Source organism: Pelophylax lessonae, assembly GCF_965119305.1.
Source record: "Pelophylax lessonae genome assembly, chromosome: 5".
Taxonomy (NCBI): Eukaryota; Metazoa; Chordata; class Amphibia; order Anura; family Ranidae; genus Pelophylax; species Pelophylax lessonae.
In genome coordinates, this window is record NC_138772.1 from 393,441,982 (window position 1) to 393,469,039 (window position 27,058).

The window sequence follows — 27,058 nt, forward strand, 5'->3', positions numbered from 1 at the left end:
CCACCCTCAGGTGGCAGGGGTGCCGTCAGCCAAAAAACGCAGGACGCTAGCAGTGCACGGAGAACCGTGGATGAGGAGCCCAGGCGAGGTAGCCACCTCGCAGGCTGCATCCCTGAGGGCAGGGATGGGTATGGGAGGCTTCGGTATCATGGTCGCCGACATGTGCTCGGAAAGAACGTTTGCCACACACAAGATGGCACTGCAAGGCGCCAAAATACACTACATACAATGCTGTATAAGCGCCCATAGTGAAGCCAGACATGCTGCCCACACCTAAAATGGCGGACCGGCGGTTTTTAACCCCGCAGCGGTCGCTCACACGTGTCTGTACCTCCAAATAGCACCCTAAAGTGACACAGGAGAGGGAACCCCACAGACCCACACAGCGCATTTGCTTGTGAGAAAAACCCCTGCAGGGACCAGGATCAGGGAGCCCAAAAACGCACAGACATGAGGGGATAACACAGACACACAGGACTGCCAGCCCCAGACAGAGGCCCCACACAGATTGTACTTACCAGTACTCGATGGTGTGGGGTGCCTCTCATCGACGGGAAACCGCCCACCCTCATATGGCAGGGGAGCCATCAGCCAAAAAACGCAGGACGCTAGCAGCGCACGGAGAACCGTGGATGAGGCGTCCAGGCGAGGTAGCCACCTTGCACGCTGCATCCCTGAGGATAGGGATGGGTCGTTTGCGAGGCAAGGGCGAACACACAGCCTGCTAAACGCTAGATGGCAGGCTGGGATTCCATCAGGCCCTCTGTCCTGGAAAACCAGGACGACCAGTCCGACTCTTAGCTCCGCAAACGCCGTCTACATCCGAAGATCCGACTAACTAACGCTGACAAAATAAACAGCTAGTAGTGCAAAGAAAAAACACATTTGCAGTAAATAAAATCATAAAAAAGGAAGAAGGGCTGAGACTGAAGCCCCAGCACAGGGAAGCCTATCTTACTCCTTAACTAGGCAGAAGACAAAACTGAGTTGGGATGGCTGATGCAGGGGGTATTAGACCAGTGGGACAGCCCCCATGGGTGTGTCTATGTAAATGCTTTGTTTTTTAACAAGTGTTATGCCTAGTTACTCCTGTGGAGATGAAGTCAATATCCCATTGGTGAAGACTGTATGAGTGGGCGGCGACTGTCGGAGGACGTAAGCGAAAAAATATTTTTCCGCATAAATTGCGTTTGGAAAATCTGTGCGCAAATACCGTGTGACAAAAAAAATTGCAACATCCACCATTTTGTTCTGTAGGGCCTCTGCTTTAAAAAAATATATAATGTTTGGGGGTTCAAAGCAATTTTCTAATAAAAAATAAATATTTTTTCATGTAAACAAAAAGTCACAGAAAAGGCTTGGTTTTCAAGTGGTTAGAAGAGTGGGTAATGTTTGGCTAAGATTGAGCATAAAATGCCAGGACAGTTCATATACCCCCCCCCCCAATGACCCCTTTTTGGAAAAGTAGACACCCAAAGCGATTTGCTGAGAGGCATATTGAGTCCATGGAGTATTAGTTGTCACTAAATGATGTATTGCTCACGCATGCCATGGGTATATGTCAAATGACACCCCAAAATACATTATGCTGCTTCTCCCGAGTACAGGGATACCACATGTGTGAGACTTTTTGGGAGCCTAGCTGTGTACGGGACCCCAAAATCCAATAATGGCGTAAATTGTGCATTTTACTTCCGCACTACCTGTCACAGTTTCACAGGCCCTGAAATTTCAAGATAGCACAAAACCCACCCAAATGACCCAATTTTGCAAAGTAGACACTCCAAGCTATTTGCTGGGAGGCATGGTGAGTAATGGAATATTTTATATTTTGCCACAAGTTTCTGGAAAATTATTTTTTGTTTTTTTTCTACACAAAGTTGTCACTAAATGATATATTGCTCACACATGCCATGGGTATATGTGAAATTACACCCCAAAATACATTCTGCTGCTTCTCCTGAGTACAGGGATACCCCATGTGTGAGACTTTTTGGCAGTCTAGCCGCGTACAGGACCCCAAAATCCAATCACCGCCTTCAGGCTTTCTAAGGGCGTAAATTGTGGATTTCACTCCTCACTACCAATCACAGTTTTGAAGGCCATGAAATGCCAAGATAGCACAAAACCCCTCCAAATGACCATTTTTCGAAAAGTAGACACCCCAGGGTATTTGTTAAGATGCATGGTGAGTATTTTGCAGCTCTCTTATTTTGGAAAATGAAGAAAGAAAAAAAAAAAAGGAAAATGCGCTTTTTTTCCCCCTTTTTTTAAATTCAAAAACTCTTGTGACAAAAAGTGAGATCTGCAAAACACTCAACATGCCTCTCTGCAAATAGCTTTGGGTGTCTACTTTCCGAAAAGGGGTAATTTGGGGGGGGTTTGTGCTGTCTTGGCATTTCATGGCCTCCGAAACTGTGATAGGTAGTGAGAAGTGAAATCAACAATTTACGCCCTTGGAAAGCCTGAAGGTGGTGATTGGTTTTCGGTGTCCTTTACGCGGCTAGACTGCCAAAAAGTCTCACACATGGGGTATCCCCATACTCAGGAGAAGCAGCAGAATGTATTTTGGGGTGTCATTTCACCACATATACCCATGGCATGTGTGAGCAATATATCATTTAGTGACAACTTTGTTTAAAAAAAAAACAAAAAAAAAATAATAATTTTCCCGGTACTTGTGGAAAAATAACGGAATTTTGTAAAATCTTACCTGTAAAATTCCTTTCTCTGAGTCCTCCGACAGTCGCCGCCTCTCCATATTCGTCACTATGGGTTATTGACCTTTTCTCCGTAGGAGTAGCTAGGCAACAGAATATGTCAATATTAACAGCTTTTAGCATATCCCACCCCCAGGGGGTGGTCCCCTCAGTCAATACCCTCCTGCTTCCTGTATCCATACCTCAGTTTCAGTAGAATAGCAGTAAAGGACATAAACAAACCCCAAAAGAGGGGCGGGGGCAGCGACTGTCGGATGACTCAGAGAAAGGAATTTTACAGGTAAAATTTTACAAAAATTCAGTTTTCTCTTACGTCCTCTGACAGTCGCCGCCTCTCCATATTCGTCACTATGGGGACGTCCCAAAGCAGTGCATACATGAGGGGTGGGAAACGCAGCCGCGCCTAAGGCAACACCGGACCCACATCAGAGAAAGGAACCTTACCAAAGGAAGGAAACCAGCTGGGCAGCATGAAAAAAAACTTTGCTCAACAGGAGCAACAACCCAGGAAGAACAAATAACCCCGGGATAAAAAACATCCCAAACAGCCAAGGGCCCAAAAATAAGGGACCCTAAGGTACTGCCGCACTAAGAACCTTGCGGCCAAAGGAAGCATCTGCCGATGCCTGAACATCCACTTTGTAGAACTTTTAGAAGGTGTGAACGGACGACCAAGTCGCCGCCTTACACACCTGGGCCACAGAGGCCCGATGATGACAGGCCCAAGACGTACTCAGAGATCTGGTAGAGTGCGCCTTCACAGGCATAGGGGGAACTTTTCCCTTCAAAGCATATGCCTGCTCAATAGTCTGTCTGATCCATTTGGCGATGGTAGAAGCCGACGCCGCCAAGCCCTTCCGAGGCCCCTCAGGAAGGACAAAAGGAGAATCCGTCTTGCGAAAAGATTTAGTCGCTGACAGGTAAACCCTGATCGCCCGAACAACATCCAAGGAATGTAAATCTACCTCCTTCGGATGCTTAGGCTTCGCGCAAAGTGAAGACAAGACAATGTCCTCATTGAGATGAAATTCCGAGATCCTTTTCAGAAGAAAAGAAGGGTTAGGTCGCAAGACCACCTTATCTAAGTGAATCACCAGATACGGAGACCTGCAGGACAAGGCTGCCAGCTCCGACACTCTGCGAGCCGAAGTGATCGCCACCAAAAAAGCGACCTTCTTGGACAACAGAGGCAACGATATCTCCCTGATCTTTTCAAAGGGAGCATGTTGCAACACGGACAGAAAGAGGTTCAAGTCCCATGGAGGCAAAGGCTCCCTCCTAGGAGGGACCAGGTGTCGCACCCCTTGAACAAAGGTGCTAACCAAAGAATTAGACGCCACAGGGCGTTGAAAAAGAACGGCCAGCGCAGAAATCTGACCCTTAATCGTGGCCAACGCCAAACGCTGGTCCACACCCGTTTGAAGGAAAGACAACACCCTAGACACCGAGTATGAGCGAGGGGAAAACCCCCTGGACTCACACCAGGCAAAATAGGCCTTCCAAGTACGGTAGTAAACCTTCCCCGAAGAAGTCTTTCTAGCGTTGATCAAAGTATGAATGACCTCCGGGGAGAGACCCCTATCCCTCAGGACCTCGGTTTCAACAGCCAGGCCGTCAAAGCCAGCGACTGTAAAGCAGGATGGAATATCGGCCCTTGAGACAGAAGATCTTCTCGAAGAGGCAGACGCCATGGAGCGTCGACCGCCAGATTCACGATGTCTGCGTACCAAGACCGGCGAGGCCAGTCTGGCGCCACCAGAATCACTGTGAGCGGTTCCGAGGACAACCTGCGAAGGAACCTGGGTAGTAACTGAATCGGTGGGAATGCATACATCAGTCGATACTGATGCCACGGGGCCACCAACGCATCCGACGCGTCTGCACGAGAGCTACCATTCCCTCTGGTCCAGGGTCTGGCGACTCAGATAATCCGCCTGCCAGTTCTCCACCCCCGGAATGTGAACCGCCGTGATCGCCGGGACGTGCGTCTCGGCCCAAGACAGAATGTCGGCCACCTCCCGAGCCGCTCGGGCACTCCTGGTGCCCCCTTGGTGGTTTATGTAGGCCACCGCTGTGGCATTGTCCGTCTGCACCCGAACCGGACGGCCCTGAAGCCTGTCCGTCCAACGTCGAAGGCAGAGATTTATCGCCCGCAATTCCAGAATGTTGATCGGAAGGGATGACTCCTCCTCCGACCAAGTTCCCTGGGCGGACAGAACGCCCAGAACACCACCCCAGCCCGACAGGCTGGCATCCGTGGTGATCACCGTCCACGAAAGAGGACGAAAAGACTTGCCCCCCGACACCGCCGGGGACTGTAGCCACCACAGAAGATCCCTTCTGGTGCGAGGACTCAACGAGATCTGAAGATCCAGAGATTGTGGTCGCCCGTCCCACCTGGACAGGATCTCCGCCTGGAGACTCCTCGTGTGAAACTGGGCAAAGGGAATAGCCTCGAAAGCCGAGACCATCAAACCTAGACACCTCATGCCCGTCCGGAGGGATGAGCACGGAACGTCCGGGAGGGACCTGACTTCTTCCTGAAGTGTCCTGAGCTTGTCTTCCGGCAGGAAGACCTTCGCCTAAACAAAGTCCAGGATCATTCCCAGGTAGGGAAGACGAACCGACGGGCACAGCGTCGATTTTGGAAAGTTTATCATCCAACCAAACTCCTGTAGAGTTTGCATCGTGATGGACAGGTCCTTCACCAGACCCTGACTGGTCGCAGACCGAACCAGAATGTCGTCCAGATACCCCAGGACCGAGATGCCCTGGGCTCTCAATAAAGCCAGAACCGGTGCAAGCACCTTGGTGAACACCCGCGGAGCCGAAGCGAGACCAAATGGCAGCGCCACGAATTGGTAATGATCCTCCACAATGGCGAATCGAAGGTACCTCTGGTGACCCTCGAAAATGGGGATGTGAAGGTACGCATCCTTCAAATCGATGGATGCCATGAATTCTCCCGGAACTAGAGCAGCCACCACCGAGCGCAGGGATTCCATGCGGAACTTGCGAACCCGCACAAAGCGGTTCAAAGCTTTTAAGTCCAGAATTGGACGTACCTTGCCCTCCTTTCAGGGCACAGTGAACAGATTTGAATAAAACCCTCAAAATCTGTCCCGATGAGGCACCGGAACCACCACTCCCTGAGCCCGCAGGTCCCGCACCGCCAGGTGCAGATCTCGCAAACGCTCCGGAGACAGTTGAAGATTTGAGGGAAAAAATCTGCTCGCCGGCCGAGAGAGAAACTCGATCTTGTAACCGGACCGATCGATCTCCTGAACCCACCTGTCCCGAACGCGGGCCAGCCAGGGTTGAAGAAAACCGAGCAAACGTCCCCCCACCCCAGAACTGGGTGAGGGCGCCCCTTCAGGCCGCATTGATATGGGCAGCGGACCCGGACTGGCCGGACTTCTGCTTACCTGACCACGGCTTCTTTTGGGAGCCTTGACCTTTGAAGGGTTTGCCCTTATAGTGCGACCGAAAAGCACGAAAGGACCCCTGAAAGGGTCTAAACGAAGCATGCTTCTTACCTTGAGCAACCTTAGCCTTGTGAGACTGGGGCAAGAGCGTGCTCTTACCCCCAGAGATCCCCTTTATCAGCGTATCCAAGGAGTCGCCAAAAAGGTGAGATCCCGTATAGGGTAGATTAGCTAAAGTTTTGCGAGAAGATTGGTCCACAGACCAACATTTCAGCCAAATCAAGCGGCGTGTCAACACCGCCACGCTGTGCACACGTGCAGCCAAAGGGATTACATCTAAGTCCGCATCACACAAATACATGACACCCTGATGAATTTGATCCACCATAGCCAACGTTGTCGGCGGGGCAGAATCAGCCACCAGGACGCGCCTGAGCACCTGCGTCCAATCCGCGACAGCCTGAGCTGCCATAAGGGAAGCGAAAATAGCTTTTAGCATGGAACCGGTAACCGAGTAAGTATGGCGGGCAAGAGACTCCAGTCTCCTGTCCGTGGGATCCCGGAACACTGGGGTATCCTCCGCAGTAGATTTATTCAAAACCGCCACCGCGTGATCCACCGGAGGCGGCACACACCAACGCTCATCAGTGGCGGGTGTGAAGGGATAACGCAGCTTGAACCTACTGGGCACAGCAAAAGGCTTCTTTATATTGCGCCATTGTTCACTAACAGCGCGCTGAAAATCCTCAGTGCAAGGGAAAACCTGCGATGATTTGCGTCTCCGCTGCGTCCCATAAGAGGCCAGGACGGCAGGAGGACATGGTTCATCCTGCAAATGCAGCGTTTGATAGAAGCAACCAATTCATCCATGATTGCAAGCTCTTCAGACGAGCCAGGGGGGGAATCATCAACCCCTTCAACCTCTGCCTCCCCTTCCGACCCTACAAAGTCCAGGGACAAACGGGACCCCGATAAGGGAACCCCAGCCATAGCAGCCCCATCACCATCGCCCTCTGAATCAGAGGAAATTGAAACTCTGGGCCGTTTTGTGGATTGAGCAGCCACAAGCATCTGCACCTGAGCAGCTAGGTTAGCCACAATGGTAGCCAAATCGCCCCCCTCGGGGGAAGCAGCAGACCCTTGGCCCCCCACTAAAGTGGGAGGAAATTTGCTTTCCTGAGAATCCATGCCCCAGAAGTTTGCAGGAAAAAAAGGGGTACTGTCCCTTTAAGAGCGCGGCAGCGTAGCCCACCGCACACACACAGCACACACCGACCCCCACAGGGGGAAGTACAACAAACTTAGGCAAGGAATACAGGAATAAGGAAGGTAAACCTGGAGAGATCCCTCAGGCTGCTGCATCGATCGCTGGTCTCAGGGCAAAGGAAGTGATGTAATCCAGACCGCTCCTATAAAGCCTATGGAAGGCTCCACAAACATGGCCGCCGGTGGGGGACTGTAAAGGCAGAGCATGCAGCGCTGACATGTGGTCTGAGCGATCGCCGCCAAAATGGCGGCGCTTGGCGCCAAAAACGCCGCTCTCCTCACACAGTAATGGCCAGCATATGCTAATAATAAAAAAATGGCGGACCGCAGCAGCGGCCGCCGCATGTATGCATAACATGTCTCACATCATGCCCCACAGCATACAGCATGTCACACAGAGAAAATACACCGCTTGCAACACAGCACAGTGCAGGATGGCCCCCATCCTTGCAGCCCACAGAAGCAGCAAACCAGACAGGGAGCCCAATAGTGTGTACAGAAATGCAGGGTTACACAGTCCCAGACTGACACCCACTAAACAGACAGGTCCCCACACAGAGTACACTTACCTTGCGAACGGCGTGGGGAGCCCGCCCAAGCGATCAAGCCGCTGCACAAAAGACAGGGAGAGTCGCAGCCAGGACGCAGTAGAACTGCGGTGCGAAACCGCATGGCGTCCTGTGAGGTAGCCACCTCACCGCAGCATCCCTGCAGAGAACAGGGATGGGTCGTTCACACATGCCAGGAAAAAACCTGACTGAACGCTCGATGGCAGGCTGGGAAGCCACTGGCCCACAACCTGCGACCAGGGGGGCCAGCCCGAGACCCAGCCCGCACGATACTCTTCATCAGAAGAACTAACTAATGCTGAAAAAAGTAACAGCTAAGTAAAGAGAGAGAAAAAAACTCAAATAAAATCAAAAAAGAAGATAAAGGCTGAGACAAAAGCCCCAGCACAGAAACAGCCTGCTACTCCTGATAGCTAGACAATGAAACTGAGGTATGGATACAGGAAGCAGGAGGGTATTGACTGAGGGGACCATCCCCTGGGGGTGGGATATGCTAAAAGCTTTTAATATTGACATATTCTGTTGCCTAGCTACTCCTACGGAGCAAAGGTCAATAACCCATAGTGACGAATATGGAGAGGCGGCGACTGTCGGAGGACGTAAGAGAAATAAAATATTCCATGGACTCACTATGCCTCTCAGCAAATAGCTTGGAGTGTCTACTTTTCAAAATGGGGTCATTTGGGGGGGGGGGGGGGGGAGGTGAAAGAGTGTATCAACGTCCCTTACAAAAATTATATTTCATATTACATTTGTTAGGGCTCATTCTACGATAGAATGTGGCCCCCTGCAATTACAGATTTAACGATCCAGACTGACACTCATTCATACGGCCCGGGACATCAGACAGCTGTATTTTGCATTTAGACGACATGTTAAACACTTCTCCATTCATTCATTTGAACACTTGGCAGTTGGATATTTAGCATTTAGATTACAAGACATTTTGCATAGAGACTGACACCACCCGTAAACAATTGACAATTGCTTACATTAAAACAGACAAGCTGAAAACAGACGGACCGACTCTACAACAAAACACCTCATATTGACACAAATGCATAGGGAAACAAAAGCCTTTCATGTACAGTTTATGTGAGATATGTCATATTGTTAAATTGACTCATGACTTGTAACCAGTTTCAAGCAGTTTCTGCTGCCGAAATATCCTTTAAATGGGAGCACGAAACTTGAAATAAACAGTTGTGACTGCACAAAGTTTGAGTGCTGTGTGTCGTCATAACTCCCAGCTGGATGGAGGGGAAATTCATTATCTATTGGGGGGTTAGCAACTGAAGGGCTGTAATATCATCGTGATTGCCTCCTGACGAGAATTGAGCTAACAGGGGGTTTGTGCTATCTTGAAATTTCAGGGCCTCTGAAACTGTGACAGGTAGAGAGGAGTGAAATCAACAATTAATGCCGTTAGAAAACCTGAAGGTGGTGCTTGGTTTTCCCGTACGCAGGTAGGCTCCCAAAAAGACTCACACATGTGGTATCCCTGTACTCAGGAGAAGCAGCAGAATGTATTCTGGGGTGTCATTCCACATATACCCATGTCATGTGTGAGAAATGTATCTTTTAGTGACAACTTTGTGTTAAAAAAAAAAAAAGAAAAAATGTAAAAGCTACATAAATTCCAGTATTTACACCATAGTTTGTAGACACTATAACTTTTGCGCAAACCAATAAAAATATGTTTATTGAGATTTTTTTTTGTCAAAGACATGTAGCTAAATACATTTTGGCCAAAATATATGACAAAAACTGAGTATATTGGATATTTTTTAAAAGACAAAGTTGAAATGTAATTCGTTTTTTATTAATATCGCAAAAAATAAAAAAGCGCAGAGGTGATTAAATACCACGAAAAGAAAGCTCTGTTTGTGGGAAAAAAAGGACGCAAATTTAGTTTGGGTACAGCATTGCATGGCCGCGCAATTGTCAGTTAAAGTCACGCAGTGCCAAGTTTAAAAAAGGGGCCTGGTCATTGAGCAGCCAAATCCTCCGGTCTGAAAGTGGTTAAACAGGTTAAGGTGCGTGAACACAATAGAGTGAAAGCTTTACAGAAAGTCAAAGCTGCATAAAAAGAAAAGAAAAAGTAAAATGACTAAAAAAAACAATCTGGACAATAAAAATGTAACTTACCAGTTGTCCAGCTTTGTAGGTCTTTCCATCCCATTCTATGGATGTATATTCTGCCCAAGGAGTTTGCATGCGTTTTGAAGCTATGTCCTGGCGAGTAATGATACCTTTAAAGCCCAAATACCTTATTTGTTTGTCATATTTTTCATGGCAATTTTTTAACCATGTTGCAAATTCTCGATCAATTTTTACTCTCTGCTCCTGGAAAACAAAAAACAAAGCAAACAACGAAACCAAAATTAAGTATGTTGATTTTTTACATGCTGTTGACTTTATCACATTATAACTCAAACGTGGAAGCTGGAAAAACAAAGCTTGCTGGATAAACCTAAAACCTACTGATGGAGACCTACTGCATGGGGAGATCAAGCAAACACAGAAGTCAGAGGCTGACTCAACCCCTAAGAGGTAGGGCTCTTTTACACGGGCGATCCGATCAGATCCACCTGTCAGTTTTTTAGGCAGATTTGATCAGATCCTCCATGCAGCTCTATGGGGCAGCGGATGTCAGCGGAGACCCCTCCGCTGACACCCACTGCCATCCGTATCCGATCCTGTCCATGACATCTGGACGGATGGAAACCCTATTTTTCCATCCGTTCATGGATTGGATCGGAACGGATCGGATGAGAGCAGACAGGTGGTCCGCTCTCATCCGATCCCCCATAGAGAGCAGCGGGGGCTGTGACACCTCCCTCTCCACACTGCAAGCGGAGACGGAGCTGTCATCCGCCGGCTAAGCGGGGATTGGCAGATCGATCCCCGCTGAGCAGCACGGATCCGCATACGGAGGCGGACCGTGTGAAAAAGAGCCCTTAACCAAACATAAAATATTCCCTTTTGATGGAGTGTTCCTTTAAAAATAGACTTTGTTGTTTAATTCCTTAATGACCGTTATCTTAAAGAAATAGCTCAGTGACAGTCATGAGCGGACAGTTGATAATTATCCATAAAATCATGCAAGTGTGCTAAACACAAATTCCAATTAGTTTACCTTAATTTGGTTAGGATAAGTTCACTTTTTGTAAAAAAAAAAAATAAATGCTCATATTTTTGCAGGTAAAAAAACAAAAACAAATGTGCATTTATTTTTTTTTGAGCATCTAAAGAATTGCACCAGTGATCAGCAGAGCACTGGTGCCATGTCAGGCCAGTGTATCTGCTTGCCCGTGCATCCCGTAAATGCTTCTGAAGACCGTGATCTGGGTTAAAGAAATGTTTAGGAAAAAAATAAAAGAAAATACTAAAATAGTAAATATGATTTCTCCGGGAAGAAGGGATCCATCGCCTACAGACACTAGCAAAAAACTGAGGACTCACAGAGTTGGGTAGGATTATAAATACAACTCCACAGTGTGGTAGGTATGTATCCTCAAAAGTTTGCTAGTGCCCCATCACCTGAAAGTACGGTGTTCTAACCCAGGTGTATGAATAAATTGTCTGTGTCCTCTATTGTACAATTAAGATAAACATTCAGTTGGGTTGCATTTTTGCAAAGACAGTTGTTGGGGGTGTGCACCTGCTGCATCCGCAATGTGTTACATAATAGCAGGCAAAAATAATCTCCCCGGTTGTGTTCAGCAGGCAGTTCACTTGAATGGGGCTGTGCTGCAACTGGCCTGCAATCACGTGCAATTTCGGGGAAGGTGCTTAGGGGGGAAAAAAGGTGGTGAGAAGGCGACATAATGCAACCTCTCTGCCTGTCAAATGGCTTCTGAAGAGCAATTCACCAGAGGGCTAACATTAGTGTTAACTAGCCCTATACAGCATGCATGTTTCCCTACAAAACATTTTTACTCTTGTAGTTTTTGACTCTCCACCTTGCATCAGAAGTGAGAGGTTCTGAATTTTGACATCAGGTATTAATTGCCAGACCTCACACACTATCCTCAGGATTCTTAATGTGCAGTGGGAGAGGTGAGGCAGTTGATTGGCAGCAATCAACAGACTTCAGGTGAACTGTGCCTACAACTCAAGTGCAATTTTCAACAGTTGATAAAAACTGCTAACCAGTGATGTACTGTTTTACCAAAATAGTTCAGATGTCTGCAGAATAATAGTTAGGAATATTCATCTAGCAATGACTAGAAGCCTAATAAGTTGCTGTGCTGGCAAAAGCATGGTCAGCTCCATCTTTCCTGTCTGACAATATTCCGCACATAAGGCCAGCAGAAGAGAGCTGTTCTTCAGTGAGCATGGTCTTATGACCACTTCTGTAAGAAAAGAGGTAAGCAAGACCATAGTGGTCTTTGCTCAATATATTCAGGCCACACATTTCTGCAGGCTCATCACTTAAAGTGGTTGTTAAGCCACTATGTGATCTTTATAACATCCCCATTGTTGGATAAGAATGTGTGTCCTAGTGTCTGCCTTATAAAAAAATAAAAAACTATTTCTACCTGATTTTACAGTGCCTCCCGGCACTCAAGTGACTCCCGGCTTTCTCCTCTGCCCGTGTGACAGTTCCAGTGGGGGTGAGGGGGGTTGAGCACTCCCACTGTTGTCAGCTGGGGAGGAGAGGAGGAAAGAGCCAAGGAGTCACATGAGCGCTGGGAGGCGCTCTGAAATCAGGTAGGAATTGCCGTTTTTATTTATTTTTTTATAAAGCACAGATATTGGGACATATATTCTTCTTAAACAATGGGGATGGTATAAAGATCACATAGGAGGGAGGGGAGTAGAGCGGCACTGGTGAGAGCTGACAGGCAGGGAGGGGAGGGGAGAGAAAGAAAGAGGAGAGCTGCAGATAGCAGCGGATGATGGAGGCATGTAAATGGACCACGGTGTCAGGGCTCAGCAGCCATGATTAACCGTGGTCAGTTTACAGGCGGAGGGCAGAAACAGGCAGGATCAGCCAGGTATTGAAGGTGATACAAGGGGCCAAATGACAAAGCACAACCACTGTGCTGTATAACATGCTTTTTTAGGGTAATAAACACTTTAATTGTAGCATTTATAACACACAACATGCAAACAAAAATAAAAACATTCTGGGCAGCTATAAATGACAAATAAACCGTGTACAAATTGTGAACTGAAATATTTCTAAAGCAGTACTATGGAAACTATTCAGTATCAGTACATTGTTTTGAAGTAAATCTAAAGGCAAAACTTTTTTTTTTTTGTTTTGGATAGAGGAGAGAGGGATTAGAACACGCTGTCTGTGTCCCCGTTGGGGAGATTCACCCTCTTTTTTTGTCTTATTTACTATTATTGAACGTGAACCATTTTTACTGAAAGTGAAAGTTAAAGAAAATCCCAAATTTTTGGGTTGTCCCCAGAAATCTTCCAATGTTGACACTAGTTAAAGGGTTTATAAACCCTCCCTTACTCTACCCAAAATGAAAAAAGGTGTTGCCTATAGTTATACTTTAACCACTTCCCACGAATGTCGGCTCCTCCTGGTCCTGATCTTTAGAGCTGGCGGTCAGCTTTCAGAAGATAACAGCCAATGCGGCTGGGGAGCTGCTCAGCCGTTACTCCAGCGAGCGGGAGGGGACGATCTCCTACCACCTTCCGCGGCTCTGCCCGAGTTTCCTGTCCCACTGGGAGACCCGAGCAACCAGCCGGCATGTCCGCCGGCTGGCTGGAGTCATGAACATGTTACAGTTTAAAATTGCTTTGATCGGGTCTCCGATGTATTAACCCGGAAGTGGTGTCATGACGCCACTTCCAGTTTACTCGGAGGCTAACGGCGCCACATTTAAAAAACTGTCAGTATTCAAAAATGCATATTTCGGCATTTTGAATACTTTGAAGTGCAGTGGAGGGATCAGGGGTCTTTTAAGAGTACCTGTTACTGCCTATTACTGTCACAAGGGATGTTTATATTCCTTGTGACAGCAATAAAAGTGATCAGATTTTTTTTTCTTTTTTTTTTTTTTAAATCGTTCTAAAAATAAAAAATGTAATAAAATAAATAAGGGGGGAAAAATAATAATTTTTAAAGCGCCCCTGTCGTCGTGAGCTCGCGCACGAAAGAAACAGCATACGTAAGTCGCGCCCGCAAATGAAAACGTGATCAAACCACACATATGAGGTATCACAGCAATCGCCAGAGCAAGAGCAATAATTCTATAAAAAAAAGACCTACGCTGTAACTCTTAACTGGTAACCGCTAAAAGTGTCGCCTATGGAGATTTTTAGGTACAGTAGTTTGTCGCCATTCCATGAGTGTGCACAATTTTTAACCGTAACATGTTCAGTATCTGTTTACTCGGCGTGACATCATCTTTCACAATATACAACAAAAATTGGGCTAACTTTACGGTTTAGTTTTTTTTTCTTTTTAATGCAGTGAAATGTATTTTCTCCAAAGAAAAATTGTGTTTGAAAGGCCGCTGCGCAAAAAACGTGAAAAAAAAATATTGTAACGACTGCCATTTTATTCTCCATAGTCTTTGCCTAAAAAAATATTGTTTGGGGCTTCTAAGTAATTTTCTAAATTAAGTGGTTAATTACATTTATTGCAATTCAGATTGATTTTTATTTTGCATTCTGGACTCTGTTATTGATACTGCAAATAGGTGGTGACCTGATCTATCCCATGAGGGTTGTATTTATACTGTATTTTCTTCTGTTACCATTTGTTGCTAACTGCAATATTCAAAGAAATACAATCCATGGTTATTAAAAACAAAAAACAACAAAAAAAGAAAAGCTGCTCACCTGTCCATTTAAAATCCTTGTAAAAAGTGTGTTTTTGTCCTGTAGTTTTAATCCTAAATCTAAGAAAGTCAGTTTATTTGTGCTGACTCCAAACTTGTCATTTGTAAATAACACTCCAGATATCCGATTATAGCATTCAAATGGAACAATTCCTCTTTTTTTAGGGACAGCACACCAATCAAAACTGTTAAGAAACCATACAAATATTATGTTACACATGCTTTGTCTGCTTTTAAAAAGGTTGTCCCTACCTCATTCTGTAGCTAGGGGATGCTTTATGAGGTTAGTTCTACCCTTCATGCTTTAGCTTCCATTCGCCAGATGTACTGTACTCTGCGGAAGCTAGACGCCCTATGATTTTTTTTTTAATCTTCATCTGTTAGTGCCGGTTCATATTAGTGCGATCACAGAGATCACATGTAATTCGGAGCGCACTGCTCCTAAAATTACATGCGATCTCTGTGGGATGCAAATTCAGCCATACAATTTGTATGGCTGAATTCGCACCGCAATCGCACCCAACACGCACAGGACCCTTTCTTTGGTCCGCAGCAGAATCAGATCGCATGGTGGTTCACACTAGTGCATTCCGATTCTGTGCGAATTTTCAGATCGCACTGCGATATGCGATCTGATCTGGGGGTGTCGTTAACTTTTAATTGACACCCCCAGCGTATCACATATGGCAGTGTGAACTGCCAGGGATGCGTATGCGATGCGGGAACACGCTGTATATTGGCAGCATTCCCGCATCGCAGAAATGTGAACCGGGACTTCTGGACTGCAAGTTTTGGATTAGCTTTCTACAATCTGCAAGATGTTATTAAGATCAAGCCACTGTATACCAAGCTAGTAAGACTGTAAGTTAAGCTATCTCACCACAACTGGATCAGATATAGAGATCACACTTGAGTTTCAAAACATTATTTAGCTTCAGTCAACAAAACAAATGATAATAGCTCTGGAATATACTGTGGAATATGAAACAGCAGGTTGTACATGCCTATAAGCCAATCCCAGCATTCTACAGCCTACAAGACAGCAATAATCCAGTGTTTTTCTAATGGGACTGTTTTACAAGTCATTTGTGCATTATACATGTGTACAGTAGAAACAGCCTGCATTACTACATGACATTCTGACTTCTGTGCTCCACAGACGCAGAGCTAGGCAACTAATACAATTTCTCAGAGACTGCCATTTAAAGGATAAGTTTAGCTTTGGGTACATGTTATATCTGCCACCCATTTTTAGGGTGGAAAATGTAACCTATTTCCACTGTTGCAGCTTCTCCCTGACTCCACGCCTCTAGTGACAGCGAGCCAGGGATCTTCTTCCCAAACTCTATCACAACTTGCGGCTGACAGCTTGTATTTCTCAAACTACCTGGGTGCTGTTGAGAGCTCTTGGTAGTTCATGGTTTGTTCCTGTCAGTGTAACTGCCTGCTCGCACAAGCAGATAAGCTTACATTGAAGTCCTGCATTGCACCCGTGAACTGCTGATCGCGGGTGCAATGCTTTTCAGGTGGCTAGTAAAAAACTAAAAAAAAAATCACATTTTTATAATCTGCAGAAGGATGTGCTTTTTTTTTTTTTTTTTTTTTTTACAAAGGTGAACTTATCCTTTAACTCTTTCATTGTCAGGACAAAGTTTCAGTGAAAATGATCATTTCTGTAGATTCAGAAACACAGAAAAAAAAACAATTTTTCAGATCATGAAAAAATTTGGAAGGTTCAAACAAGGTGTTGTAGAGTCCAAAAGACTAATCTGCAACAGCTCTTAAGATACATGGAACAAAAGAAGGAAAATAACTCCAATGGAACTTTATAGGCAGTAGATAGAGTAATAATAGTAAGAGCTATAAAATCAATATATTTTATTCAAAATGGTAAAAAGATAAATATTTTTAACTTTTTTACCATTTTAAATAAATTATATAAATTTTATATCTCTTACTATTAATGTTATCTACTGCCTATAGTTCCATTTGGGGTATTTGCCTTCTTTTGCTCCAAACTTGGAAGGCTCACCAGAATTATGTTTGCTGTTGAATTTGACATCCAGGGTCCCCCCATCCTTGACATATTCGGTTCCAGATGTAACATTGAAGGGCAAATTCTCCTTGATCCAGGCTATGGTGGCTGAGGTAATCGATTTTCCAGTTGTTTATTCTTGGGATGTGGACTGCAGAGATCACTGGACATGGAGTCTCTTTCCATAGGCTGACCTGGCTTGCTACCTTTAAGGATGCATGACTCCTGCTGCCCCATTGATGGTGGATGTAGGCAATGGCCTTTCCTTACTGCATCCTGATTGGGTATTCTTGCAGAAGGGGGGTCCAGAGTTGTAGGACCATTTGTATTGCTTTGAACTCCAGGATTGATGGGGAGCTTGGCTTCCACGGATGACCATATTCCTTGGACAACGAGGGAACATTCCTCCCCAGCCTGAAAGATGGGCATTTGCAACTATCAATTTCAGTGATCAGAAAGGAAATATTTTCCTATTGTTAAGGCTGGGTTGGAGATCCAGCAAGTTAGAGAATTTCTTGCTCGGATGGATGAGAGCACTGGTAAGTCAAGAGAAGGAGCATGCCTGTTCCAGGTTGACAATATGTTCTGCTGGAATGGTCTCCAAAGATATTGGGAGAATGGTACATCCTCAAAGGAGGCCACCAAGAGAAGAGGCCTAGGACTCTCATGGAGAATTTCATTATGGAATTTCACTTTGACCTGAATTCTTGAGCGTGAGCTCTAAGAGATGAAATCTTTGCATGGGATGTGTCTAGAAACAGACCCAAGTATTCCAAGTAAAGGGAAGGTTGAAGAGCAGGATTTTAAAAACTGATCACTCAGCCAAAAGCCTGGAGCATCTAAAATGTCCTGTGGACATTTGTAGACAGCTAAAAAGAAGATATGTCATTCAGGAGAAGGTCATCCAAATAACCTGTGACCTGGATATCCCAAGTTCTGATAAGACTTTGGTGAAGAGCCCGTTCACACCAATATGACTTGTCAGACGACTTGTCAGCCTGACAAGTCACGGACCTCTGCGGTCCATTGTGTGGTACAGGAACGGTTCTAATAGGAGCGACACAAGTCGCTCCGATTTCGGGGGGCGACCTGGAGCGACTTGCATAGACATTCATTTTATGAAGTCCGTGCAAGTTGCGCCGAAGTCGAGCTGCACACGACTTCACAGGTCGCCCCCAAAGTCGTGCCGCTTCAGTGTGAATGCGGTGTAAGCTGAAAGGTAGTGCAACAAAAAGGAAATGACTGTGACTGCAAAAAGCAGAAATGGCTGCTCAGATGGATAAATGAGAGTATGCAGATAGGCATCTTAAAAGTCTATGGATGCCAGATATTCCCCTTGAATGAGGCAATAACTGACTTCAAAAATTTTGGAATTTAAAAGGATTTTATTGAAAGATATTAAGTCCATAGCAGGACAAATACCTCTGTAGAGCTTTGGAACTGTGATAAGGTTTGAATAGTAACCTATGAACCTGCCTCGTGGAGTTACTGGTACAACTACTCCCTGAGACAAGATACGGCTCAGGGCCTTCTGCAAAATTTACTGCGGTTCTTAGGCAGTTTTTTTGGTAAATTTTTTGCATAGGGAAAAAAAAAAAGAAAAACTGGATTTTTGTCTTACTGTAAAATCCTTTTCTCTGATGTTTGACGGACACAGCTCCATATTTCCTTGACCGATGGGTTTATGCTGCTCTCCATAGGAGTAGGACACTAGGCGTAAAAAAAACTTTGACCACGCATATAGGGCAGTCCCAGGGGGTATTCTCCAATTTTCTGCTATAGGACTTCAGTTTTTAAACAAGCAGTGTCAGAAGAACATAAAATCCAACTCCACAGAGGTGTGGGTGCTGTGTCGGTCAATGAACATCAGAGAAAAGGGTTTTACGGTAAGACAAAAATCCAGTTTTCCCTTTCGTTCATTGACGGACACAGCTCCATACCTTCTTGACCGATGGGACGTCCCAAAGCAGTGTCAAAATGATGGGTGGGAATAACAAAGCAAGAAAAAACACTTCCCAAAGGCTAAACATAGCTTTTTGTTTTCTCTCAAATACATGCGATGAGATGAGACCTGCTGATTGTGGAGTGATACTACCAGGTGGATATTGACCTAAAAGCTTATTTGACTTTTCATGAGAGTGAAAGGCAATTCAATATGATGAGTGCTTTTCCATAGGGGGGATGGCTCTATTTATTCACACTGGTGGTGGATATAACGTCTATTATGTCTGGCTCTACTCACATAGAGAGTTGACTGTTAATCACAAACTTTCCTGAATTGAATCACTTTGAAGATTTATATTTTACGCCTTTATGTTGACAGTTTATGGCCTTGTGTATGATTTCAAAATATTTTATTATTTTCACATTTGATTATATCACTTGCAGATATAGGATTGTCCACTGCAAAGTAGCAGTGGTTGCGCTTCTGTGGAATGGATTGTTAATTGGTTCACTAATATTAATGTCACAAATGTTTTTTGTGGACTATTTAGCCCTTTGGCGTTTAAGGAGAACACTTTCAGTGGCATAGTGGAGTAGGTGATGTGGTCACTTGAAAGGAAGGAAATGCTAAGAGTTACGAGAAGAGCAGAAGTAGTTTCTTGAAGAAAAATTAAGCTGTCTAACCAGAGTTGAAAGCATAAACAGTTGGTGCCAGTGCAGGTTAGGGAGGGAGAGTAAAAAAGGAGAACCCACTGACAAAATGGTTCAATGTGCAGAGGTACTGCTGTTAGTATTCAACCTAGGGGAGATTTCCTCCAGCCGTCTAAGTGATCAGAGCCGATGGAGCAAAGATTAGGTTTGAAGAGAGAAATGATCCACTAAGACCCGGTTCATTCTGGTGGGACCAGTCAGCTTACATTGGGGTAGCGGGATAAAGTGGAGGTTGCAGACTGTCTTTGGGAAGTATTCTCTAAGATCTTAAAAGCTGTAGGCCAGCGAAGAGCATGGGCACAGCATGAGTTTTGCCAAGATGTGTGATCAGCAGTTTAGTGGCAAATCCCCATTAGTAGGATATATGATGATTCTGAGGTGCCTTCGTAATAGTGGACAATTGGCAGTAATTCTCCTTTGTGGCCTTGGAGAGGTCTGCATATAGGGCAATTGCAGTGTAGGGCTCTAGTAGGTTTGCAGCTCGTTTTGCAGCGTAAATCACCGTTTCCTTTGTATTGTTGAAATGGATGCGCACTAAAACATCCAGGGGTTTCTCAGCTGGGAGATAAGAGGGTCTTTGAGCTTTATCAATTTCTAAGTCTGTCTGTTAGTTCTGGTAAATAACTGATATCAAGTGTGTTAAACAAAATGAATACACATGTGCACAAGTGCAATATGGCAAGACCAAATATAACTTAATGAAATAAAGTGCACAATTCAAAAAGAAAGAAAAAATGATAATAATGAAATGAATAAAAGAAAATAAATTGTCCCAAAAAATTAAGGTGACAACAGTGTAGAGAAAATATAAAAGTCCTCCACCACAGTAGAGTTAAATGCAATCCTCCGCAGTGCATCCGTTAGAGTGGCATGCCAATACGCTTACCAGATGATGGTAAAAGGTGCACAAATCGGTTCAATCTCTATAGGATCCAAGATGACAGGCTAGTGAGATGTACCCACGGATCAACACTGAGAGGAAATGTAGCCTTAAACGTGCTTAAACAGCAGGGAGCATAAGCAGCCTCCACTTAGGGTTCAGCAAATATTTAAAATACAAGAGCCTCCATGGTGAAGTATATCAAGGCAATATTTAATAGTAAAAAAATAAGAAAACTCACATTTACACAAAATAATAGCGTTGTATTCGAAAAGCCGGCCAGATGCACTGTCGCCTGTCCTTCCGGGTTCTGCGTGGTGAGGTCAGCACGCCAATCCCAACGCGTTTCGTCACAACTGACATCATCCCCAGGAAGCCACCGCCGTGCAAACCGCTACCGACTTGAATTTTTGATTTGCATGGAACCATCAAAGGACCAATTGGCCCAGCTTGTTGAACCAGAGCCTGAACTGAACCACAGAGCGCCTGTAAGCTATCCGGGGACAGCCATACATTGTAAGGGAAAAAAGCCTTACCGGAAATAAACGGATCGGGACTCGATCTTGCAACTGGACCGCATGACCTCCTGAACCCAGCAGCCTGGGATCCGACCCAGCCGCAGGTCCTTGACCGGCAAGGACCTCCCCCCCACCCCCTAGATGGGTGAGGAAGCACCTTCAGGCCGAGTAGGCCTAGTCCTCAGGTCTGGAAAAAAAGGATCTCATGTTCTCCAGACCAGGGTCATTTGGAACCAGACGCGGAAGTCTGGAAGGACTTCGCCACATCGACTGTCCCTGAGACTGTTTGCGAGCCGAAAGGGAAAAACCCAGACTGCGATGAAGGCCCTTACCATTGTTAGCCTGTGTAAGAAAACACTCTTCCCCCCGTGAGACCCTTATAAAATGTCATCCAGGGCAGCGCCAAACAGGCGATCCCCCTAAACAGGGAGATCCATTAAGACCATCGTAGAAGTTTGATCCACAGACCAACACTACCGTCAAGTAGACGCTGGACAACCACCGCCGAAAACAAAAAGGTGACCCATACAAAGGAGCCTCAACAAATTGCAGCTCCTGTGCCAGCTGGGCCAACAGCTCCCCCAGGGCAAGAGGGACATGCCCCACACCAAGTGACAGCGGTGGAAATCCGCCCATCGGGCAGAGTCTGCGTGGCAAGGAGAAACAAACACTGTTCCCAGTGCAGATTACGCCAGGGAGTACAGATCGCAGGCCACAGCCCGCCATTCTATCCCACTAGTCCTTACAGGGCCGGGATTCCTCCACTGGAACAACGGTAGTCTCATTAAGCTAGAGACCTTACGTCCACCAAAGGCGGAACAGTCCTCTGTACCAAAGACTCCCCAAAAGGGCAACGGCTAATGGCCGCTTAGACACCCCAGGGGAACATCTCAGGACAGTCCCCTCCTACATGAGCAGCCAGCAAAAAGAGCAGCTCCAGATGGCATGTGAGCCACCTGCACCCCAGGCGCAGCCGCCGCTGTGACCGCCAAATCGCAGGGTGTCACGCACCGAAACAGCCAGTGCATCCACCAGCGCCTGTCGCGGCAGGAGAGGTAGAAATGTCATCTTCCTCATCCGAGGAGACGGTGTGAGGTAACAGATCCGGCAGGGAGGCCCCCCGTCTGTGGTGGCTGAGCCAGACTCAAGACTCCTAGACATCAGATGAGGCAGGGGTAGGCGAAGAAACGTCTCAGTGCACCTACCACCTTCACCCGGGCCCAAATGCTTCCCGACTGCCAAAAAGGCATTGAAGGAGAGTGGAGATCCGGGAGGCCCTGCGGCCTCCGTGAGAGGGTCAGGTGGTAACAAATGGCCTGCAGGGTCCATACTGAACCTGAGGAACCCGCCAGCAACTTTTAAAATAAAATTACAAAAATTACATTTTTTTTAAGCGGCCCCACAGCGCCCCCTGAAAGTCAGGCGCGCACTAACAGACCCCCACAGAGAGGGAGAGACCACCCTTCTCATGACACACTGTCCTCCAGGCACTCCCACAGGCCTCCACAGCAAAAAATCTAATTGGCCAAAAACGGGTGTACCAAGAAGGCTGCTACCATAGTAGCAGACAGAGGCTACAACAAAATGGCAGCCTCGCGAATCGCGGTAATTGGGGCCCACAGGGACCCCCCCAAACTCCCATCCACAGCAGAAAACCCCACCAAGGGCCACCCAGGCAGGATCGGTCGAGCGCCGTGGACAGCACACTCCCCCGACCCCCCGTGCGGCCTGCACACTAGTCCCCAGCCTCAGGTAGGATCAAACAGTCCCCCACGTGGGGGGGGGGGGGGTAAGGGGGGGTGGAGAGGAGGGGGGTCACAACAGGACAAAGGGAACCCTGGAGTGTGAAGGTCCGACCATCCCAGAGAGAGGGCCTGCATCCACCCCAAAGTCCGCCGGGGGGGGGGGGGACATTTACTCACCATACCGGGAACACAGGTGGGCGCCATCTCATGACAGGACCCCACGCCACCAGAGTAGGGGGGCTGTCGGCCAAATAAGAACGCTGCGACATCAGCCTAGACTCTGTCGTGTGCGTCCTGGCGAGACATTTAACTTGCGGGGCCAGTCCCTGTCCAGTGGGAGTATGTCGTGGCCGACCCAGCGCTGAGCTAAGGCCTGCACACGCTCGATGGCCAGACTGGGGTGACCACTGGATATGGGGGTTCAGTCTGTCGCCCAGCCCGGCATACTTGCTAGAAAATCTCACAGGAAAAAACGATCCGGAGATAAAAGGCCTAGCTAAAAAAAATCTACATAAAAAAATTACTTCTATGCCAGGACCAGAGATCCCAGCAAGGAACTAGGTCCTTACTCCTGACTAGGCAGATTAAAACTGGCATCCTATGCAAGAAGAGAGAGGGTGTACCCTCCGGGACTGCCCATAGGCATAGCCAGAACTTTTTTTCTGCCTAGTGTCCTACTCCTGTAGGGGGCAGTATTACCCTACTGATAGGAATCAGAGAGAACTGCGTCCGTCAATACTGAAATACTGTAACAACAAACTAAAAATGCCACACTCTGAAAAGTTCAGATTTCTATAAATCTCACACTTCTTGCACTCTTTATGGAAATCTAGGCCGCTACCCCCCTGAGCCACCCCATATGAAAATTGGTGTGGAATTTTAACAGACAGGAAGGGTGGTAACACAGTAATCTAGAATTCTTTAACTTCACAATCTACAAAAGCATCTTACATGGCGGCTTGACCTAGCATATGAATGGCCTACGGATATTTGGTTTAGAAACGCGTCTAGGGCATTCCAAGGTATTCGTAACGTGTCCCTCATTGAGGCTAACTTAAAGGTAATGATGCGTTGGTATCTGGTCCCCTCGAGACTCTCCAGAATGTTCCAGTCCACTTCACCTCTCTGTTTTCGGGGCTGTGATTCTATTGGTGACATGCTGCATACTTGGTGGACCTGCCCCACACTTTAGAGGGTTTTGAAAGTAGTTTTTATTGAAGTTTTAGCAAACAAAATAAAATAAACAATGCAATGTGGAATATGAACAATTCACATTCAAGAAAAATACAATTGAACAGTGAAAATGAATCATGTCAATACATCATTCTTCTACAGAAACGAAGGTGGAAGTATAGAAACTCATGTAGATACCGTAACAGTAACATCAAAATTTTCAAGATGAACCCGGGACAGAGTGGTTTGGATACCATGCTGACTATGCTGCCCATTGTGAATCAAAACTAGTCATAGAATCCTTGACCCGTAACGCCAACAACCGTTCATATTGATAATTAAGGTTGACTTGGGCTAGTACCTCTGTTTGGTTGGGTGCTAGACTGCTCTTCCAATGTCTGGCTATTATGAGTTTTGCAGATAGTAGGATATGGGTCAGGATCGTGCGGTGTTCCCTTGGATAGTCGTGGATTCCCAGGTGAACTATTGCTAGGGCTGGTTCTGGGGGCCTGAGGTTAGCTGTGATATTGGACATGGTAGCAAAAATTTGTTTCCAGTAGCTAGAGATGCCCACACACGACCAAAACACGTGATATATATTTGCAGGTTGACCACAACCCCTCCAGCATAAGGGCGAATATGACGCTATAAATTTTGACAGCATGACTGGGGTCCTATACCAGCGTGATATAATTTTCTGAGCAAGGTCCCAATGGTTCATGCAGTGAGTTGCAGCAGACACTGCTTGAAAAGATTTGGACCACATCTGGGGTGAGAACTGCACCTCAAGGTCTTTCTCCCATTTGAGCATCGGGGGGGTTTTGGCGAACAACATTTTACCTCCCAGGGAGTTGTATATCAGGGAAATACCTTTCTCCTGTACCTCTGAGGCCGTAAAGAAGGCATGCAGAGGTGCAGCTAGGTGTATAACCGGCAGTGGAAATTTATGGAGAAACCGTTAGATTTGCAAGTAGGAGTAAGACATTGACTTCGGCAGTTTGTAGTGAGCAGAGAGCTCTGCCCATGTCTTAATAGTGCCTGAAGAGAGTAACTACCCACAGAATGCCCAGGGAACTCCATGCGTTAGTCTTTAAGTAGGGTATTAATACTTCCAAGGTTTGGAGTGGGATACGGATCGGTGCATATGCGGGGTTTGGACTAGCTGATGCCAGCAATTTTCTCCAAGCTAGGATGGTGGCTTGGATTGTGGGGGGAAATGATTGTATATTGATTTGTCGCCACGAGTCCGCCAGAAGCAGAAGGTGCAGGGATGCAGACCGTGATAAGGAGGTCTCCAGCCCTACCCACATCGCCTCCGGCGAGTTTAGAAACCATTTTTTAGCCTGTGAGAGAAGCAAGGAAATGTAATAGTCTTCTAAAACTGGCCAGCCCACTCCTCCCGCTCTCTTATGCTTCACTAGGTGAGCTTGCGAACACCTTGGTCTCTTACCCAGCCAGACATAATGTTTCAAAATGGATGTCAGTTCTTTAAAGTATTTATGATGGATAGGCAGAGGAAGGATTCTGAACAGATACATTATCTTGGGCAGTTTCATCATTTTGAAAGATGCTATTCTGCCCAGCCAAGATTGTTCTATCTTTTGCCATACGAGATAGGTTTTGGTGGATTTTGACCACCAGAGGTTTAAAGTTTACTTCTACAATCCTGGTAGGGTCTGCCGCTATTTGAATGCCCAGGTAAGGGATAGAGTGAGCTGCCCAGGTGTACGGGAACTACTGCTGCAAGTGACGCTTAGTATGAGGGTTGATCCCAAGGTCAAGTATCAGGGATTTATGGAAGTTCACTTTATAATATGATGGGGAGCTGAAACGGGTGAGGGTGTCGTGAATAATGGGGAGAGATATCAAAGGTTTATTTACTATTAAAATAACGTCATCCGCAAACAAATTTATTACATGTGGGACGCGGTTTACGGTCACTCCAGAGATGAGGGGGTTCGCGCGTATAGCCTCTGCTAGGGGTTCCATCATCAAGTTGAATATAGCCGGGGACAGGGGGCAACCCTGCCTCGTGCCGTTCCTAATCGGGAATTCCTTAGAAAGGAAGCCTGAAGTGAAAACCCTCGCAGAGGGAGTAGAGTATAAAGCAAGGATCGCGGAGACTATCGGACCGTGGAAACCAAATTGGTTTAAGGTGGCCGTCATGTAACCCCAATGGATTCTATCGAACGCCTTTTCGGTGTCGATAGAGAGCAAAAGGGTCAGAGATTTGGAGAGTCGAACATGGTGGAGGATGTTCAATAGGCGCCTGGTGGCATCTGGAGCCTGACGTCCTTTGGTGAACCCAGTCTGGTCGGGTTTGATGAGGCTGGGGATTACTTTGAACAGTCGTTTAGCTAAAAGCTTGGCGTACATTTTAATGTCAGTATTTAAGAGGGAAATAGGGCGAAAGTTAGAAGGGGAATCGGGGGTTTTGCCCGGCTTGGGGAGAGTAACAATATGGGCGGTGAGCATTTCTTGAGGGACTGACCCCGTGGATGCCGCCTCTTTAAAGAGGAGTTTTAGGTGGGAAACATAGGTTGACAGGAAGGTTTTGTAATACTCGTTCCTCAACCCGTCTGGGCCAGGGGACTTGTCAGACGGGAGAGAGCGAATAATAGAGTGAATTTCAATATCAGTAAAGTCTGCGTTAAGGAACGCCAGTTGAGTTTCCGACAGTTGTGGTAATTTGAGGGAATGTAAAAATTCCTTGATTAATGGTTCTGAGGGTTGGGGGGTAGAGGGGTCATCTCTAAGTTTATACAAAGAACCATAGTATTCCGCGAAGGTATCTGGGGAATGGTAGATTTGGTCCTCCGAATTTTTAGTCGCTGTGTTAAGAACTTACCGGCATTATTGTGGTTAGCGTAATAGTTAAGCCTTAGACGTCGCATGTAAGAATCATGTTCCTGGCAAAAGAACTCACGAAGCCGACGACGCAGCTCGGAGAGTTGAGACGCCAGCACGGAGGACGGACTTGATTGATTGAGACCATCTTTCTCTATAATTTCCGCGAGGAGAGAGTCCAGTTTAGCTGAATGTGCTTTCCTCTTACGGGCCATAGCTTGCAGCAGCAGTCCCCTCATGAATGCCTTATGAGCATTCCAGTTAACAAATGGGTTCGTGTCGTGCGCACGATTCCGTTCAAAGTACCCCTGAAGTTCCTTTGTCAGAAGGTTCCTGCTGGTCACATCTCGGAGGACAGAGCTGTCACATGTCCAAAGCCGTGTTTGGCCCGCAATCGAGCCGACCGTCAAAGA

At 46.4% G+C, this 27,058-nt stretch overlaps 1 protein-coding gene across 1 annotated transcript in view; it reads right to left on the reverse strand.

The window, feature by feature from the left end:
* SMCHD1 (structural maintenance of chromosomes flexible hinge domain containing 1) overlaps nucleotides 1–27,058 on the reverse strand; it is a 1,054,086-nt gene that overhangs the window by 593,773 nt on the left and 433,255 nt on the right. The window contains exons 13-14 of the mRNA XM_082259552.1: nucleotides 14,794–14,977; nucleotides 10,129–10,326 (exon numbers count right to left, since the gene is read on the reverse strand). Coding sequence (XP_082115678.1) covers nucleotides 10,129–10,326; nucleotides 14,794–14,977 — 382 coding nt within the window. The remainder of the gene's footprint in view (nucleotides 1–10,128; nucleotides 10,327–14,793; nucleotides 14,978–27,058) is intronic.